The sequence below is a fragment of the Peromyscus leucopus genome, chromosome 5 (genome assembly GCF_004664715.2).
Source record: "Peromyscus leucopus breed LL Stock chromosome 5, UCI_PerLeu_2.1, whole genome shotgun sequence".
NCBI lineage: Eukaryota > Metazoa > Chordata > Mammalia > Rodentia > Cricetidae > Peromyscus > Peromyscus leucopus.
In genome coordinates this window covers 108368290-108387034 of record NC_051067.1, presented here as the reverse complement: position 1 = coordinate 108387034, position 18745 = coordinate 108368290, and the positions used below count along the sequence as shown (strand labels likewise).

General features: G+C 48.5%; 1 protein-coding gene across 2 annotated transcripts in view; it reads right to left on the bottom strand.

Moving 5' to 3' along the window:
- Positions 1-8525: 8525 nt before the first annotated feature.
- The window catches only part of Cdh3 (cadherin 3), a 49090-nt gene continuing 38870 nt past the window's right edge, over positions 8526-18745 (bottom strand). For both annotated transcript variants that reach the window (XM_037206242.1, XM_037206240.1), the window contains 3 exons: positions 13244-13374; positions 12743-12889; positions 8526-10253 (listed from right to left, as the gene is read on the bottom strand). In XM_037206242.1, the coding sequence (XP_037062137.1) occupies positions 10044-10253; positions 12743-12889; positions 13244-13374 (488 nt within the window). In that variant the 3' untranslated portion in view covers positions 8526-10043. The remainder of the gene's footprint in view (positions 10254-12742; positions 12890-13243; positions 13375-18745) is intronic.

The window sequence follows — 18745 nt, the reverse complement described above, 5'->3', positions numbered from 1 at the left end:
CGAAAGCCCAGTATCTACCTCCCCTCAAACAAACAAAGCACCAAGTGCAAAGCAGGACTTTCTCCTTCAGTGGAAGTAGGTCTACTCTCTATGTGGTTCAGCGCCACCAATGTTTTAATACCTTTGCTCATCCACCTTTTTTTCTTTCTTTCTTTTTTTTTTTTTTTTAAATTGGTCTTGGCATAGCCCTGGCTGTCTTAGAATGCAGGATTAAAGGCATGCACCACCCTCTGGCTTTATCACTGTTGTGCACATGCCTGTGACCAGCACTGGGAGGCAGAGCAGACAGATCTCTGTGAGTCGAGGTCAGCCTGGTCTCATATGAGTTCCAGGACAACCAGAGTACATAGTAAGACCTGACTTAAAAAAAAAAAATAAATAAAATGCAGGCTGGAGAGTTAGCTCAGCGGTTAAGAGACTTGCTGCTCCAGCAGAGGACCTGGGTTCAGTTCCAGCACTCCATGGCAGCTCACAACTGTCTGTGCTCCAGTTCCAGGGATCTGACACCTTCTTCTGACCTCCATAGTGTACATACATACATGCAGGCAAGGCACTCATACACATAAAATAATAAAATAAATCTATAAGAAAGAAAGGAAGAAAGAAAAATGCCACAGAACTGCCCACTGGCCTGTCTGACAAGGTAATACCTCACTGATGTTCCTCTTTCAGGATGACTCTAGCTTATGGTAAGTTAATAAAAAACTCACCAGCACACCAGATGTGGTGGCACATACCTGTAATCCCAGCACTCGGGAATCAGAGGCAGCCAATCTCGGTGAGTTCAAGGCCAGCCTGGTCTAGGTGAATCAGGGCTACAAGGTGAGACCCGGTCTCAGAGAGAAGAAATAGTAATAATGCTGCTGCTGCTGTAGAGGGCAATTGAGAAGATGCCCAACACCAATCTCTGACATCCCCAGCACACACCTACACACACACACACACACACACAAAAAGAAAAACAGAGAGGGCTATCCAAGGATGGCGTCCCTGACAGGCTGGGTGGTGTCTGAGGAAGGGCATGCCAGGCAAAAGGCAAATGTAGAGGCCCCCAGGTAGTGGGTTTGATTTGGAGGGAGGAAATTTTGACCACAGTGTCCTGCAATGGGAGGTCTTTCGGTCGTGAACTTCAAGCACTAGTAAGTCCTACGTATGAGTCAGCACTGTCTTTCAGGACTGCTGCGGCAGTCAGGTCCCGGGATGACACACAGACTCTTCTGTCTGTCCTGCCCTGATAGCCACTGAGCCTTGGCTTACTAAGAGGGCAGTGGGGACAGGAATAACAGGGCCAGATTCCAGCATTCCTGACCCACCCGTCTCCTTTCAGATTCCCACCCTATCGTGCAGCTTGCTGGGAAGAGCACGCGGTGATGTGAAAGGAACGGGCAGGGCTCCTGGACCACCTCGAACTTGGAGAGGGCCTAAGAACAGACAACAGTGAGAACAGCAGCAGGTTCCTCTTACGGAAACTTAGCTGCATGTCAGGCCAGGCACTGGGCGTTCCTCAAACATCACCTCACATTTGGGCCCTTTGGGAGAAGTGACACACACACACACACACACACACACACACACACACACGCACACGCACACGCACGCACGCATGCACGCACACGCTTGCGCGCGCATCCCCCGCCCCCATCCCTGCCACACAAGGGGCTGCACTTTAACCAGGACGCTACTTTCTGACCCACTCCCAGTCTGCCCTGGGGCCCTGAGAGAAGAATCTCGCTGTTCCTGTCTGCCAGGTCTGCAACCCGACACAGGTCCAGGCAGGCCCTGGCCTCCCCCTTGGTGACTGGGGATGGCTCAGGGAAAGAATCAGGTTTTGCCAGCTCCAGAGCTGAGCTGAGTCAGGACTTTTCCCTGGATTTCCAGGGCTGGGCCTGGTCCTTCACTCAGCCTTTAGCCCAGACGTGGAGGAAGATGCCCAGCATTGGGCACCCCGGGTCCCATTCTTCACTTCCTACCACTAGGCTCTTGCGCTCCAGACATCCTAGCCTGCCTGCTGAACCCCACCCGGCCCTCTGCATAGAGCTTTTCACTTTCTGTTCCTCATACTGAGGCACAACAATCTTAAGCTTGCTCTCTGAAGCCTTTGCTCACACAGCCTTATTGGCTGCTAGAACGGAGTCCTCACTCCGGCCCTCCCCCTTGCAGATCCCAGCCCTCTCCCCATCCCAGGCCTCTCTTCCCTTTTGGCTAGCCTCTTACTGCATGGTAAGCCCTACACATTTTTTTTTTTTTCTTTTTCCGAGACAGGCTTTCTCTGTGTAGCTTTGCGCCTTTCCTGGATCTCACTCTGTAGCCCAGGCTGGCCTCGAACTCACAGAGATCCACCTGGCTCTGCCTCCCGAGGGCTGAAGCCCTACACATTTTGTTTTTATGAGACGCTTTCGCACGCAGCCCAGGCTAGCCACAAACTCTCTATACAGTAGATAGCCAAGGCTAGCCTTGAACACCGATCCTCCTTCCACCACCCGAGTTCTAGGATTACAGGTATATGCCATTGCACCAAGCCTCTCTACAGATATTTTTGCCCAGAGCCCCTGACATGTCTGAGTTCGGATTTTTAGCGGCTTACTGACTTTCTTTTTCTCCAACACTAACATGGTACCTGGTATAGGACAAGTTTGATTAATAAATAGTTGTTACATGAACAAATACAAAAGCCCTGAGATAATGCCCACCTCGCTACAAAGGACCCCAGAAGAGGCTGGAAGGGCTGATGGAGAGCACGGAGTTCAAGTCAGGCGGGTAGTCCTGCCTTAGAGCGGGACCAGCCTAACATCTGAAGGGTGTTTTGTCCTGAACGCTTGCCCTTTGGTCTCGGCTGCAATCTCCGACCGAGTGGGTGTGCCTTTTGTGTAACTTTGTGCATATTGGGCAAGGGTTCTACTTCTGAGGTGCTTTCCCAGTCCTTGCAGGGTTTTTCTTCCTGTTTTTCGTGTGTGTGTGTGTGTGTGTGTGTGTGTGTGTGTGTGTGTGTGTGTAGGTGTAGGCTGGGAGGCACCTCAGTTGGATGTTGTTCTTTAGAAGCCACCAGCCTTGTTTTGCTTTTGTTTTGCTGTTTATTGTTTGGTTTTTTTGAGACACAGTCTCCCTATGTAAGTCTGGCTGTCCTGACACTTGCTGTGTTGACCAGGCTGGTCTAGAACTCACAGAGATCTGCCTGCCTCTATCCCCTGGGTGCTGGGATTACATGCATTTGCCATCATGCCTGGCAGAGGTTTTATTCTTGATGATAAAGAGGGCTGGAGGGGTACCTCCGTTGGCAGAATGCCTGCCTGGCACTCATGAAGCCTCGGATTCAGTTTATAGTGCTTCATAAACAAGGCGTGGTGGGGCACTCCCGTTATCTTGGCATTTGGGAGGCAGAGACTGGACAATCTGGGAATTTGAATTCCAGACCAGCCTGGGATATTTGAGACACGGTCCTTAAAGGAAACAGAGAGCCCATCCTTGGGCTCCAAGAGAACTAGAGCTGAATCTGTCTCCGTTGTAGCTCTTCCTCTCACTGTGTCCATCAGGCTGGTCTGGAACTCTCAATCCCCACGTCTTAGTTTTCCTCTCAATTACTGGGACCGCAAACTCACACTCTGGTGAACCACCGTGCCCAGCACTGACCCTAACTCTCAATTTCCTTTTTTACTTTAAATTTATTCTTTGCTTTTTTTTTTCTTTTTCTTTTTCTTTTCGAGACAGGGTTTCTTTGTGTAGGCCCTGGTTGTCCTGGAACTTGCTCTGTAGCCCAGGCTAGCCTCAGACTCACAGAGGTCTACCTGCCTCTGCCTCCCAAGTGCTGGAATTAAAGGCGTCGCCACCACACCCGCTAGATTTATTCATCTTATTATTTTATGTGTACAAATGTTTTGCTTGCATGTATGTCTATGCACCGTGTGGATGCTGGTGCCCATGTAAGTCAGAAGAGGGCTTTGCATCCTCTGGAACTGTAGTTATGAATGGTTGTGAGTCACCATGCAGATGCTGGGAATTGAATCTGGGTCCTCTGCAAGAGCAAATATGTGCTCTTAACCAGAGCCATCTCTCTGGCCCTCAATTTCCTTTTAAAAAGGAAATTATAAAAAAAAATTCCCTCTCCAGGTGGCTGACAGGTTTGAGGGAATGTAAGTGATTCTTTGGTGAAGGTCATGGCCGATCACAGCCCAATAAACAAGGACTGCTGTTGTCCACAGAGACACCATCCCCATCTGAGGATGGTACATTTTCCATCACAGGGCTTTTACACTCAATGATTCAACAAGTATTTACTGAGCATGTGCTGTGTGCAGGCAGGTCTGTCTTCACAAGCGGACTTCCATATAAGGTATGCTACAGCCAGTGGCCCCGTGGTGTGTGCTCTCCCCCTTCCTGGAGTCCCTACCCTGGCAAGCCAGGCTGGGACGCAAGCTACAGATGTGGTTTGGTTTGGAGAATGGTGCCCTCTGCTGGGGAGAAAGGGAAGTTCCTTTGGGATAACCGCAGCAACTGATCACTGAAGATGTCCCAAGCAGTCGGGGAGTTTCCAGGAATTCTTCCCACTGAAGTTCACTCTTCAGGAAGGTTCCATGTATATGGAACCTATCACTCCCTCAGCCTCCTACGTCAGTGGTGCTAGCAATTTCCCTTACACAGTCCACCAGTGCAAGGCACCCTGCCGAGATGAAAACTTTTTACTCACCCATTTACAAGTAAGAAAAAATGAGGCACAGAGAGCTGAAGTGATTTGCCTAAGGCCTTATCCAGAAGTGCAGGACCTGAATTTGACCTCTGAACCTTGCCTCCTTAGAAAAGTTGTAAGGGAAGCCAGGTGGTGGTGATACACACCTTTAATCCTGGCACTCAGGAGGCAGAGGCAGGTGGATGAATCTCTGTGAGTTCGAGGCCAGCCTGGTTTAGAGTGAGTTCCAGGGCAGCCAGGGCTACACAGAGAAAGCCTGTCCTGGGGGAGAGGAGCTGGTGGGAGGCAGGAAGGAAGGCTCTGCCCTCATTTCTCTTATGGGAGGTGGCCCATAGAGTTCCCCAGTGAGCCAAACTAGACATCTATGGGGTGGGCTGCTGGTGGGGTTTTCCAGGGGGACTGTTCCAACTTTGTCATGGTGGCCTGTCACCCAGCTGACCTCACAGACAGCCCCTGCCTTGGCTGGACACCTGGCCACCGTTCTCTACTTGGGTCTTAAAACCCCTCCCAGGCTATGCAATGACTGGACGTATGGAATTACCTGCACCCTAATGGAGGAAACAAAGCATTGCTTAGGTCAGCAACAAGGTAGGAGACCTGCTACGAAGTGAGCCAGGCTGACCTCACTTGGGGTGAGGGGAATTAGTGAGGAGGATGGGAGGAGGAGGCTGAGGAGACAGGTCTCAGGGAATGTAAGATCTTCCTCACGGGAAAGCTCCAGAGCTTTTGATTTGCTGCTGTTTGAGACAGTCTCACCATGAAGCTGGGGCTGGATTTGAACTCCAGCCCCACCTTTCCCAGGACTGGGATCTTTGGTATGTGCCACCACATCTATCCTTAAAGATTCACTTTTTCTTTTTTCCGGGGTTTGGCGCTTTTTAGAAGTCTGGGGAGAGATTTGAGACTTGAAGACAGCCGACCCCAGAGGTCTTTTCAGGCTGACTAGTCATCTCAGGTTGAACTTTCCACTCCAGACCGCCCTGATCTCAGCCAGAACTGCATCCTCAGCTCTGTCAGCAGGTTGGAGGTGGCTCTGAGGCCTCTACAGAGATGGATGCCCTGGACTGTGTGACGTTGTTGTTAGAAACAAAACAAACCCCTAGAACTTGTGTTCACAGACGGTGGTGAGAGCAAATCAATACCAAAAACTGGGTGCGATGGAGCCAGCAAAGGGCCGGGCAAGCTGCTCTGCAAAAGTGAAACACAAAACGTGGGTGCAACACACGGGGGGGGGGGCATTGGAGGACCCACACACTACAAAACATAGGCGATTAACCAAATACCCTGCAGTCCTCATTAGCACGGCCGACCATCAGGGGTGTGTGTGATAATTGCTCACCAGGAATGGAGATGGTGACTCACTCTCTGAAAATATTTTGTTTTTAAAAAAATTACATTTTTTTTAGTTTGTGTGTTCCTGTGTGTGTGTGTGTGTGTGGTGGGTCTGGGGACAGCTTTAGGAAGAAAGTTCTTTCCTTTCACCGAGTTGGGTCCCAGGGATTAATGAATTCAATTCATCACACTTGGCCTTAGTCACCTTCACCTGCTGAACCATCTCACCCCTGGTTCTTGTTATAGAACCCAAGGACCACAGGTCCAAGACCTCATTTTGCAGATGGGAAGCACATCCAAAGCAAGAGAACTGTGTGGCACCCCCAACCACAACCACACATCCCAACCACCTCTTCCAGGCCGGTTCTTCCCAGATACCCAGGTGGGTGATTCGTCCCTTCGTCCCAGGTGTCTAGGTTCATTCACAGAGCTAGGTTTGGCTGTGAAAAGCCACTTCTCTGACACCCTCTGCAAGTCCCAGGGGAGAAGCCGGGCTGTTGGGTTTTGTGACTAGCTGCGGCTGCAGATAGGATTTCCCTGCTTCATTCAGTCTCTGAGAGGGGAGTGAAAGATAAGGGCAGCAGGTGTGACTGCCTGGGACACCCTATCCTCCATACCTGCTTATCAAGGAGAGCAGGGGCGGGGGGGGGGGGGGGCAGAGGCCAGGGGGCCCCAAACAGGCAGGAGCAGCCTCAGTAGCAGGGCTAACACACAACAGATCAAGGATAGGTGAGAAACCTACATAATTCCCTTAAATATTTTTTATTATATTTTTGTTAGTGTGCATGTGCATGGGTATGCAGGCCACGGTGCCCGTGCGGTGGTCACAGGACAACTTGGGAGAATCTACCACGTGAGTCCCATAGATCATACTCAGGGTTGTCAGAGCTGGTGACAGGTACCTCACCTGCTGAGCATTGCACCGGTCCCATAATTCCCTTTTGATTTCTTCATCAGATGACATTAGTTGTCAGTCTTGATATCAAACCTATGTGGGCACCCAAATCACCTGGTGTCTGTGTAACTCACCACGGGCTCCATCCCCTGCATGATATTCATCAGGTGACAGCTGGGGCTTCTAAGTCTAGACTGGATTTGAAGTACAGCTGCTTCAAGGATTTAAGCACTCCGGGGGCTGGAGAGATAGTCCAACTTGGTTCAGCTCCAGAGTGACAGGACCAGACAATGAAGTTTCCTTTATCTCATGTTCTTTAGAGGCCATTTTAGGTTTGACTAGAATTTGTCCTCCTTGATGGAGAATTCCATGGAAAATTACCAACTCTATTCTAAGAACCCAAGGGTCACGATATGCCAGGTAATTTATCTTGGTTTCTGTTAAACTTGCCTCCTTTTGCAAACCTGCCCCTGCAGCTAACTGCTTATCTTAGCTTCTGTTAAACTACCTGCTTGCACAAAACCTCCCTCTGCAGCTGCCAAACAAGAGACCAGAATGTGTTTTTTGCCTTTAAAAGCCCCTTGCTCTAAAGGCTTGGGGTTATATTTGGGTCCCAGATATCAGAGTGCAGTCCCACTCAGCCAGAATAAAGACTTTCAATTGGCTATGGACTGCATTTGAGTGGTCTTTTCTAGTGGGCTTCCCATTACACCAGCACCCACGCGGCAGCTCACCACAGGCTGTATGTAACTCCAGGTCCAGAGGACCTAACACCCTTTTGTGGCCTCCCTGGGTACCACACACACATGGTACACATACATACATGCAAGCAAAACATTCATATACATAAAAATAAACGTTAGACAAGAATCATCCACTCTTAGTCAGGGGTGGGGTCTCACATCTGTAATCCCAGCATTTAGGAGGCTAGGGCAAGATGATCGTGAGTTTGAGCCCAGTGGGCTACACAGACCACTCTCCAAAAAGAAAATAAAACAAACCAAACAGGGGGCTGGAGAGATGGCTCAGAGGTTAAGAGCACTGCTTGCTCTTCCAAAGGTCCTGAGTTCAATTCCCAGCAACCACATGGTGGCTCACAACCATCTGTAATTAGATCTGGTGCCCTCTTCTGGCCTGCAGGCATATGTGCAGACAGAACACTGTATACATAATAAATAAATAAATCTTTAAAAAACCCAAAAGAACAAAAAACCAAACAAAAGCCACTCTCATGGGAAGAAACATCCACTGTAATCTCATCAATTTTTTTTCAGCCAGACATTATTCTTTTCATTCATTGAAAAGAACAATTTTGTTGATGGCCATACTTAATGTACTCAGTATCTTCTGAAACAAATTTTGTGGGTCTGGAGAGAGAGATGGCTCAGTGGTAAAGGATGATGACTTCTCTTCTTGAGGACCTGGGTTCAATTCCTAGCACCCACATGGCAACTCACAACTGTCTGTAACCCTAGTTCTGAGGGATCCAACACACTCTTCTGGCGCCTTCTTGGGCAGAGGGGGCACTAGGCACACACATGGTAGAGTCATACATACAGGGAAAACACCCATATACATAAAATAAAACAACACCAAAAGAACAACTTTGGACTCCACTTTAAAGATGATGTCATCCTGACTCCCGGGCAGTATCAGGAACATTCTAATTTATTCTAATTTGACCAACACTCTGAGTGAATTCTCCAATTTCCCATTTTGCTTGGTTTTGACATATCATTTAAAAACAAAACAAAGTTAAAACAAAAAACACCAAAACACTCCCACAAAGGAATGAGGCCAAGTTTAAAGAAGTCTGCAAAGTTAAGTGCTGTGGGGCTTGGGAAGTCCTGAGTAAGTGGCAGTACTTACCATGAGGCAGGTTATCAATCCATCCAACCTTTGTTTGTTTGTTTGTTTGTTTAAGACAGGTCTCACCACAAAGCTCTGGTTGGTCTGGAAAGCATTTTTGTTTTCTGAGACAAGAGCTTTGATATATAACTCAGGCTGACCTTCAATTTGAGAGCTCCTGCCTCAGCCTCTGCATGCTGGGATTACAGGTAGACACCACCCACGATCCCTCTCTCCCTTCCCCCCAGTCGCTGGCCTCAGACTTGCTGCGTAGCTCACAATGACCTTGAATGCCTGATTTCACCTCCCAAATGCTTTAATTGCAGGCTCGGCCACTCAGTTCCCGGGGAAGGAAGTTAACTTGGGTTCTCTCAGAGCTCTGAAGCTGCAGGAAGAGGAGGCTGGTACCCACCTCTGCCTGTCACAGAATTACTTCCTCCTTCCTGCCCTGAGATCAATGGAGCCCACAGAGCACTCGAATGAATGCTGAGCGCATCTATACCGCAAGGGGGAGGCTGAGAAGTGAGGGGGTTTGCAAGAGCTTATAAAAAGTCTGAGAACCACTAAACAGAACTCTTCTCATAAATGCATGGTAGAGTATGAGAATTAGAATTAGTTAAGCATTTTGTTTTAAATCCACTCTCCTACCACTTCTGGGAAAAGTCTGTTTAATAAAAAAAATTCCAGAACATTTACACGATTGTCATCACTCTCCATCTACACGCAACAGAGAAAATAAAAAATGCAAGACAATTTAGACATACTCAGTAAAAAAAAATAATGATGATGATGCAACGATCCATCTCAATGTGAAGCCTCAAGGCCTAGAGATCAGAGAAATGCACCAGGACCAGTGAGCCCTGCAGGCTTCTCTTCCGGAAGGCCTGAGGGGACACTGACCCCTCCCCACCCCCAGCCTCTAACTTTTTGAGAAATGCATTAAGAAAAAAAAAAAAAAGGCTACAGTAAGAAGCCTCTTCTAAAGAGAGGGCATCAGAGCAAGTTGGCCCTGAAAGGGCAGGGCTGAGCATTGTGCAGTGGTGAGAGACCTCTAGAAGTTCAGCGATCTGAAGCAACCTTGGCTGAGAGGGAATCAATGTCAAAGTCAATGCCACACCCTTCCATCTGAAAGGCTTACAGTCCAGCCTTCATGTCAGAGGCAGTGTGCTACACAGGTCGCTTCCTGGCAAGCTCCAGAGTCCTCGGCCGAAGTGGAAGCTAGGCTCCCTTGGAGACGCTGCTGCGACCTGATCTTTAGTTCTTGCTGGATGGCTTGGGCTGGGTAGCCTAGTCATCCTCGCCGCCCCCATACATGTCAGCCAGCTTCTTGAATCGACTTCCCCATTCATTAAGGTAGTTGTAGTCCTGGTCCTGGTCGGAGGCGGAGGAGGTGAGGGAGCTCAGGGAGGCAGCATCGGAGCCACTGCCCTCGTAGTCAAACACGAGCAGGGAGTCGTAGGGCGGAGCGGTAGGGTCCGTGTTAGCAGCCTTCAGGTTCTAGAGCAACAGAGACCAGCAGTTAGGAATGGCAGGATGGTGACCTGTGGTGGTACTGTGTTCCCCAAAATATCGTGCACCCTAATAAACTTACCTGGGGTCAGAGAACAGAACAGCCACAATGTTAAACATTGATGTTAGGCAGTGGTAGCACACGCCTTTAATCCTAGCATTCCAGAGGCCGAGATCTGCCTGGATCTCTGAGTTTAAAGCCACACTGGAAACAGCCAGGCATGGAGACTCACACCTTTAATCCCATGAAGTGAGCTTTTAATCCCAGGAAGTGAGGGCAGAAAGCAGAAAGGTATATAAGGCGTGAGAACCAGGAACTAGGCTGGTTAAGCTTAACATGTTCCAAAATCCATAAGGACAGGCCGGATCTACCTCAGATAAATGTCAACATAAAATAATAATGATTCTTTTCTCTCTCTAAGTTTTTTCTGTGCCACCAGCATCTTGTCAAACAGAAAGTTCTTAGCCACAGCCAAGAGGGATACATGTCTCCAGAGCAAACAGATGACAGACAACATCCCACAACGCCTGTCTACCTCGAAAGACTCCCCTTCTCCATTACCCCAAGAGCCAACCAACGTCCAAAAGTCAGCTGGAAGCAGTTTTTGAGAGGAACGACGCCCCTATTCCCATCTACCTGCTTTTTTTATAAGCGAAAGTCTGGGATGTAAGGATTCTGTCCTTAATTACATCACCAGCCTGCGATGGCATCCTAACCTAAAAAGCGGGTGGGCCCTCTGTGTGCCCCCCTTCTCTTCCCACTCTCTTTCCTTCTGTCTGCCCCCCCCTCCTCTGGCTTGTGATTCTTCGGATCAGTACTCTCCTCTGCCATCATGGCCGCCACGAGCAGCGCCAGAGCGTAACCAACATTGAGTACATACGAAACCTTAGTAGGCTAGTACCTGACAAATAGTTGGACATCATCTTTATACTTGCAAATGTGGGAATTAAGTAAGAGAATTTGCAAACTATCTAGAAATTGTCTAGATTTGTCCAGGTGTGAGCACCCGTGTGTCTGATCAGCTTTCCAGGTGTGAGCACCTGTGTGTCTGATGCAGCACTCTTCTAAATAAAGCTCAAAAAGAGAGGCTTGTTGCTGGACTGCTTCCAACAGGCAAAAGGGGCAAGCAGGTGTTTCCATCTCTGCAGAAGACAGAACAGAGGATGGGAGAGTGTGTGTGTGTGTGTGTGTGTGTGTGTGTGTGTGTGTGGTGTGTGTGTGTGTATCAGAAGACAACTTTAAGGAGTCTGTAGTAGGCTCACATAGACCTCCCAGCTACCTAACTTATGGCTCTACAAAATAACTTATTTGGGGAGTTAAAGCTGGATGAGGGTCACATTCAGGTCAATGGAGGCCCAGTCTTGGGGAATATGTGTGGGGTTTCAGAGGCTCCAGCGGTCTCGAAAGTTCCGAGGGATTCCAGTGCCAGGCAAGTTCCAGGACAGTCAGGGCTACATAGTGAAACACTATCTCAAAAGACAAACAGGCCGGATTGGGTGGCCCATGCCTTTATCCCAGCACTCGGGAGGCAGAAACAGACAGATTGCTATGAATTTGAGGCCAGCCTGGTCTACAAAGAGAGTTCCCGGACAGCCAAGGCTGTTACACAGAGAACCCTGTCTCGAAAACAACAATAACAACAACCAAAACAACAACAACAAAAACAAAAAACACCACCAACAACAATAACCAAAAACAACAACAACAAGAAAAAAACAAACAAACAAACAAAAAACAAAAACCAGAGGCTGGACAATGGCTCATCCGCTAAGAACACCGGCTGCTGCTCTTCTGGAGCAAAGGGTTTCGATCCCCAGCAGCCACATGGGGGCTCACAATTGTCTGCAACTCCAGTTCCAGGGGATCCAACACTCCCTCTGGCCCCTGGGGACCCTGTACACATGTGGTTTACAGACTTGAAAGTAGGCAAAACACCCATACACACAAAATAATAAAACAAAATAATTTAAAAACAAGCAACAAAAAACAACACATGGGCTGGAGAGAAGGCTCCGAGGTTAAGAGCACTGACTGCTCTTCCAGAGGTCCTGAGTTCAAGTCCCAGCAACCACATGGTGGCTCACAACCATCTATAAAGAGAGCTGGTGCCCTCTTCTGGCCTCCAAGCATACATGCAGGCAGAACACTGTATACATAATAAATAAGGATTAAAAAAAATAACAGAGAGAGAGAGAAACCTTACACATCAAAAATCCAAATCAAACCTAAGTTGTCTGATTCCAGAATACTTTCCTAATAACTCAGTGCTTGAATAAATGATGAAACTATTTCTACAAATTTGGAGTTTATGGAGGAGGAAAGAGAAGCCCACGGATACTCGAGTGTTCAGAGCTCACATAGCTGGTGGGTAGAGCCAGGATTTGAACTCAGAGTCAGCACAGAAAGCCAGTGTTTGTTCTCCCACGCTACTTGTGCTTGACTCAGGGCTGCTGTGGGTTAACCTGCCATGCCTTACCTCGATGATGAAGTTGCCGATTTCATCTGGGTTGGCTGGCCGGGGACGGTACATGGGTGTGGGGATGAAGGTTGGTGCCACATCGTTGCGGAGAACCACCTCGGGCCGGGCCTCTAGCCCCCGGTGGAGTTGGGTGATGTCATAGTCCTTTATGAAAACAAATGGGAGCATGGCGTTGAGAAGGTACCCCATTCCTACCAGTTACACCTCACCCCTCTGATGCTCTGCAAGAGGCCAGAGACCCCAGAAATCCCTCATCTCTACTGCCCCCCCCTTCTTCCAAATTAAGGGCAGACTTGAGAGCCACTTGGCTGGGGCAAAGAGAATATGGTACCAGACATCGTCCCAGGAGAGGGAGTTGGTGGCCAGTTCTTCAGGAAGACCTATGCCTCTGTCAGGGCTACTCAACATAGCTAACAGAGGTTGTTGGGTGGTCCAACCACTTCCACAATGGGCCTTGGGAGCATCCATATCTGCCACCTAGTCCCTCCAGTGACCCACCTGGTCCTCTTCGCCACCACCCTCTTCACCATAATAGAAGACGTTGTCACGGGTGTCATCCTCTGGGAGCAGAAGGGGCTCTTTGACCTTTCTTTTCTTTCTCACCAACAAGAGGAGCGCCAGCAGAAGGGCTGAAAGAGTGGAGAAATGTGAGTACTCCCCCACCACGAGGCCAGCCAGGACTGCAGGCCCTCAGAGCACAGTGCATTTAGTTACTTAGGGATTTTTCAGAGAGGGTCTCATGTAGCCAGAATTAGTCTCACTGTCTAGCTGAGACTAGTCTTGAACTCCTGATCCCCCTTGGGTGACAGCTAGTTTTAGTTGTCAACTTGACTACATCTAGAGTTAACTAAAACCCAAGCATCTGGGCACACCTGTGAGGGATTTTTCTGAATTAAATCATTTGAACTGGGAAGACCACTTTTAATCCAGATCTTTTGAGGTGGGAAGATCCTCCACCTTTAATTTGGGCCACACCTTCAGCTGGCAGCCTAGATAAGGACATGGGAGAAGGAAGCTCACTCTCTCAGCCTGCTTGCTCTCCCTCTGGCTGGCGAGTCCATTCCTTCACTGGCATTAGAGCCTCCTTCTTCAGGATTCTGGTGTAGACTGAAGACCGGCTGAGAATCCAGCCTTGGGGACTGAACAACTACTGGATTCTTGGACCTTCTACTGGTAGACAGTCAGTGTTGGACTAGCCTGTGAGCTACCCTAATAAATCCCCTTACACACACACACACGCGCACACACACACACACACACACACACACACACACACACACACACGCTCACTCACTGTATCGGTTCTGTTCTTCTAGAGAACCCTGACACTCTGCCTCCAAGACCTCCCAGTGCTGGGATCCAGGACTGCGCTACGATAACCAGTTCTATAGATTTAGAGCCCTCCAGTCTCTGTCCTCCATGTACAATCACAGCTTCACCTTTAGGTCTCCACGCAACGTCGCCTCCTCCTGGGAGCATCATGACTCCAATCCTCTCGCCCGCAGGCCTAGCATTTACTACCTCAGACTTTCCATCGATATCCTCTAAGTTAGCCACGGACTTGAAGGTAAAATAAGTGATGTTGATACACTGTAGTAACTATCTGGAGGCAAACGCTGAATCGGAATCTGAAGGGGAGGACTGGCTTCTAGTGACACAGTTGGAAAGACTGGCAAAGCATCTGCCTGGGGAGAACTTGCAACTAAGGCCAGGCTGCTCCTCCCAGACGTTATGGGGTGCCCCCTCACCTCTGCCGCGGCAAACTCTCTTTGGGGTTGCCTATGATGATGATGATGATGATGATGATGATGATTATTGACTGAGAGAAGCATTGTCTCTGTGACTAGACAAGACAGACCTAGCTTTCTTTGGGGGGTCATGGCTTCTCTGGATGCACACCCAGGAATGGACTAGATGTGACTTCTTTTCTCTCTTTTCCTCCCCACTGGGTCTGGGGAAAGGCTAAAGGTAAACTGGATTTCCACCTGAGCCCAAGGCTTATGTGTTTGTGCCTACTCACTTCTCTGTTTGGCCTGGCCAGGCATATCTCTTCCCACAGCAGATCGGCAAAAGGAGACTGTATTTCCTTATTCCTTATCCTCCTCCCCCAGCGCCACCACAGTCCACAGTCACCACAGTCCATCTCACTTCCTGTTTTTAGATAGGGTCTTAGAGCCTACACTAGACTTGAACTTAGGATGTAGCCAAAAATGACTTGAACAACTACTTCTTCTTCCTCTTCTTCCTCTTCTCCATCTTCCTCCTCCTTCTTCTTTCTTCCTTTTTGCTTTTTGAGAAAAGGTTTCTCTGTGTAACAGCCCTGGCTGTCCTGGAACTCACTCTGTAGACCAGGCTGGCCTGGAATCCAGAGATTCGCCTGCCTCTGCCTCTCGAGTACTGGGAAGGCCTGGCTCACTTGGAATTTCTTATTCTCCTGCCTCTGCTTCCCAAGTACTGGGACTGCAGGTACTTAGCACCTTGCCCAGTTTTTTTTTTTTTATGTGGTTCTGGGGAAGTAGCCCAGGAGTTCATGCCTGTTAGGCAAACATTCTTTTATTAAACTCCAAGTTTCTGTTACATAGCTTGGTACTCAATAAAGGAAGTTTTGTTCAACTAAGGCAACATGTTATATTCTGTATTTCTAGGTGACTGTCTACAATCAAATACTCACAAATTCTTGTGAAGTCCACAGAAGTTTACACTCTGTCAAGGCCCAGTTCTCTTAAAGCCGACTCTTTTTTTTTTTTTTTTTTTTTTTTTTAAAGATTTGTTTATTTATTAAGTATACAGTGTTCTGCCTGCTTGTATCTCTGTAGGCCAGAAGAGAGCACCAGTTCTCATTACAGATGGTTGTGAGCCACCATGTGGTTGCTGGGAATTGAACTCGGGACCTCTGGAAGAACAACCAGTGCTCTTAACACCTGAGCCATCTCTCCAGCCCTTAAAGCCGACTCTTAAAACCTGGCTCATTTCAACTTAGTCTAAGTACCTGGATGATGTAGGAGGGAGACTGTCTTAAGAAGTCTTGCTTGCCCTTAACAGTTTATGAGATGTGACCAGCACTAGCATGATGGTTAGTTTTAATTGTCAACACAACACAATCCAGAATGACCTAGGAAGAGAATCTCAAGGATTGCCTAGATCAAATCTGCCAGTGGGCATGGCTGTGGGGGATTATCTTGAGGTAGAAAGTGCTGCCCACTGTGGGTGGCACCATTTCTTAGGCAGGGGATCCTGACTTGTATTCGAGCGAAGAGAGTGAACATGAGTTTGCATGTATCCAGTCTCTCTGTTCCTCTATTTTTATTGTATGTGTAGGGGTGCTTTGTATGTCTGGTATATGTATATATCTGGTGCCACAGAAGCCAGAAGAGGGCATCAGATCCTTGGAACTGGAGTTACAGATTGTGAGTCAACACGTGGGTGCTAGAAATTGAACCCCGGTGTCCTGAGAAAGAGAGCAGCCAGGCAGGGCTCCTACCCGCTGAGCCATCTTTCCAGCTCTTTTCATCCCGTTTTTGAGACAGCCTCACCGTGATGCTCTGGCTGGCCAAGAGCTTGTTATGTCAAGCTCACAGCAGTCCACCTGTTTCTGCTTCCAGAGTGCTGGGATTAAATGGATATACCACTGGACCTGGCTGTTCCTCCCTGTCCTGGATTGAAACCTGGAGCTACGAGTGGAAACCAACCTTCCTCCCTTAACCCAGCGAGCAAACGCCTTACCTGGCTCCTATGACTCTCGTGAACATCAGGGGACTGACTGGATAGCAGTGGGGAATCTAGGGACTGAGGCAAGGTGCAGGAGGCCTCAGGGGCCAGTTCCAAAATTCCATTATTTCTGCTTGCTCAGCCCCAAAGGCTTGGAATCACTGCCAATCTTTCTTCCCCCAAGCTGAACGAACTCTCACCACCATACTGCCATCTTGGTATGGCCACCCACCATCTTCTTACCCGTAAGTTATGGCAATAGTCTCCTGCCTCCACCCTGGCCCTGCACAGTCTTTTCAGTAGAAATTCCATAAAATTCACGTTAGCTCATAGCACTCTGATGCTTCAACTCTCCTGGTGACTGTGCAGTCACCCAGTCTTTCCGGCAGTCCACAAGATCCGTTACAAGGAGTGTGCGCCTGTCTCCCCTCTGACTTCGTTCCCTGCTTCTCCCCACCATGGCATTGCAGTTTCCATGCACCCCAGCGCATACGTTGTTCTGGACATCTGCTTTTCTTCCCTCTTCTAGATCTTTAGTTATTTAACACTGCCTTAGGCCTGTTCTGTTCATCCTAGTTAAGACCGCAGACTTCTGACCCTGTCGCTCCTCTGGCTTCCTCTCTCTTCCCAGCAGCACCCGACTGCTAAACCACTGTTCTTAGCTCTCTGTGCTGCAGCGGCCATTCTGCAGGGGCAGCCCCTGCATGTATTGTTCCATGCTGCACCCTCACCCCCACCCCCCACCCCCATCCCTACCTCCTGGTGCCTAAACACTGGTTGGGGAACAGTATCGGAAGTGGTGAAGGCCCATCCTTGTCCCACACCTATCTGGCTGCTATGAGCACTGTGTGTGAGGACCAAGCCAAAGAGCCCTTTATAGCAAAGAAATCTGGGACTTCTATGTGTATGCATGTTTTGTTTTTTTTTTTTGGTTTTTTGAGACAGGGTTTCTCTGTGTAGCTTTGTGCCTTTCCTAGAACTCACTTAGTAACCCAGGCTGGCCTCGAACTCATAAAGATCTGCCTGCCTCTGCCTCCCAAGTGCTGGGATTAAAGGCGTGCACCACCACCGCCCAGCCGCATGTGTTTTTTGAGACAAGGTTTCACTTTGTAGTCCAGGCTGGCATGAAACTTGTGATCCTTCTGCCTCAGTCTCCCCCGTGGTGGGATCACAGGTATATGCCACTATACCCAGCTCAAATCTGCATTATTGTTATTTTGGAGACTACTCTCACAATGTAGCCCAGGCTGGCCTTGAACTTGTGGTAATACTCTTGTTTTTGCTCCAAGTGTTGGGATTACAGATGTGTACTACCATGTCCAGCTCTGAGAATTTTTGTTGTTGTTGTTGAGACAGGGTTTCTCTGTGTAGCCTGAGCTATCCTGGAACTCACTCTGTAGACCAGGCTGGTCTGGAACTCAGAGTTCCACCTGCCTCTGCCTCCCAAGTGCTGTAATTAAAGGCGTGCCCCACCACTGCCTAGCATAGAAATTTTTATTTATTTACTGTGACTACTATTATTATTTAATTTTTTTGTTTTTTCCAAGACAATTTATCTGTGTAATAGCTCTGGCTATCCTGGAACTCGTTTTATAGACCAGGTTGGCCTCGAACTCAGCCTGCCTCTACCTCCAAAGTGATGATATTAAGGTGTGGGCTACCACACCCAGCTATTCTGGTTTTTAAGCTAGCACACAAAGTAACATGTGCTGCTGCATTTTGTTCCTGTCTCCGCTGCCCACTAGTGCTGGTCGTCTCTGCCCGCACAGTGCCCCTTCCGCTTTCCTATCACATGTAATCTGTCACCTCTTCCTGCTTCTCCCCTTGGGATCCCCATGCTAGCTTCATGACCTGCAAATGCATACAGATAAGCACACACATGTATGCACATGTACACACAGAAATATATTTACATATATAATTCTAAATCTGGGTCCCAGATGAGAGAGAAAACACGCGGGTAGTGTCTTCCCAAGTCTAGCTTACTTCACTTAGCATAATGATTTCCAGTTGTATCCATTTTCCTGCCAATGTCATAAAAGAAATTTGTTTTTTAACTAAACACGTCTACCTTCTGGCCCAGTGATTCTTACACTGTGGCATCATTTAAAAGCCCTCAGGGCTTGTTAAGACACAGGGAACTAGGTCTTACCCCTAAGGTCTTACCCCTAGGTCTTACCCCTAAGTTTTTGGATCAGCAGTTCTGCAGGATGGCAGACATGAGAATCTGCCTGTTCTTTTTTTTTTTTTTTTTGGGGGGGGGGGGCGGTGTCGAGACAGGGTTTCTCTGTG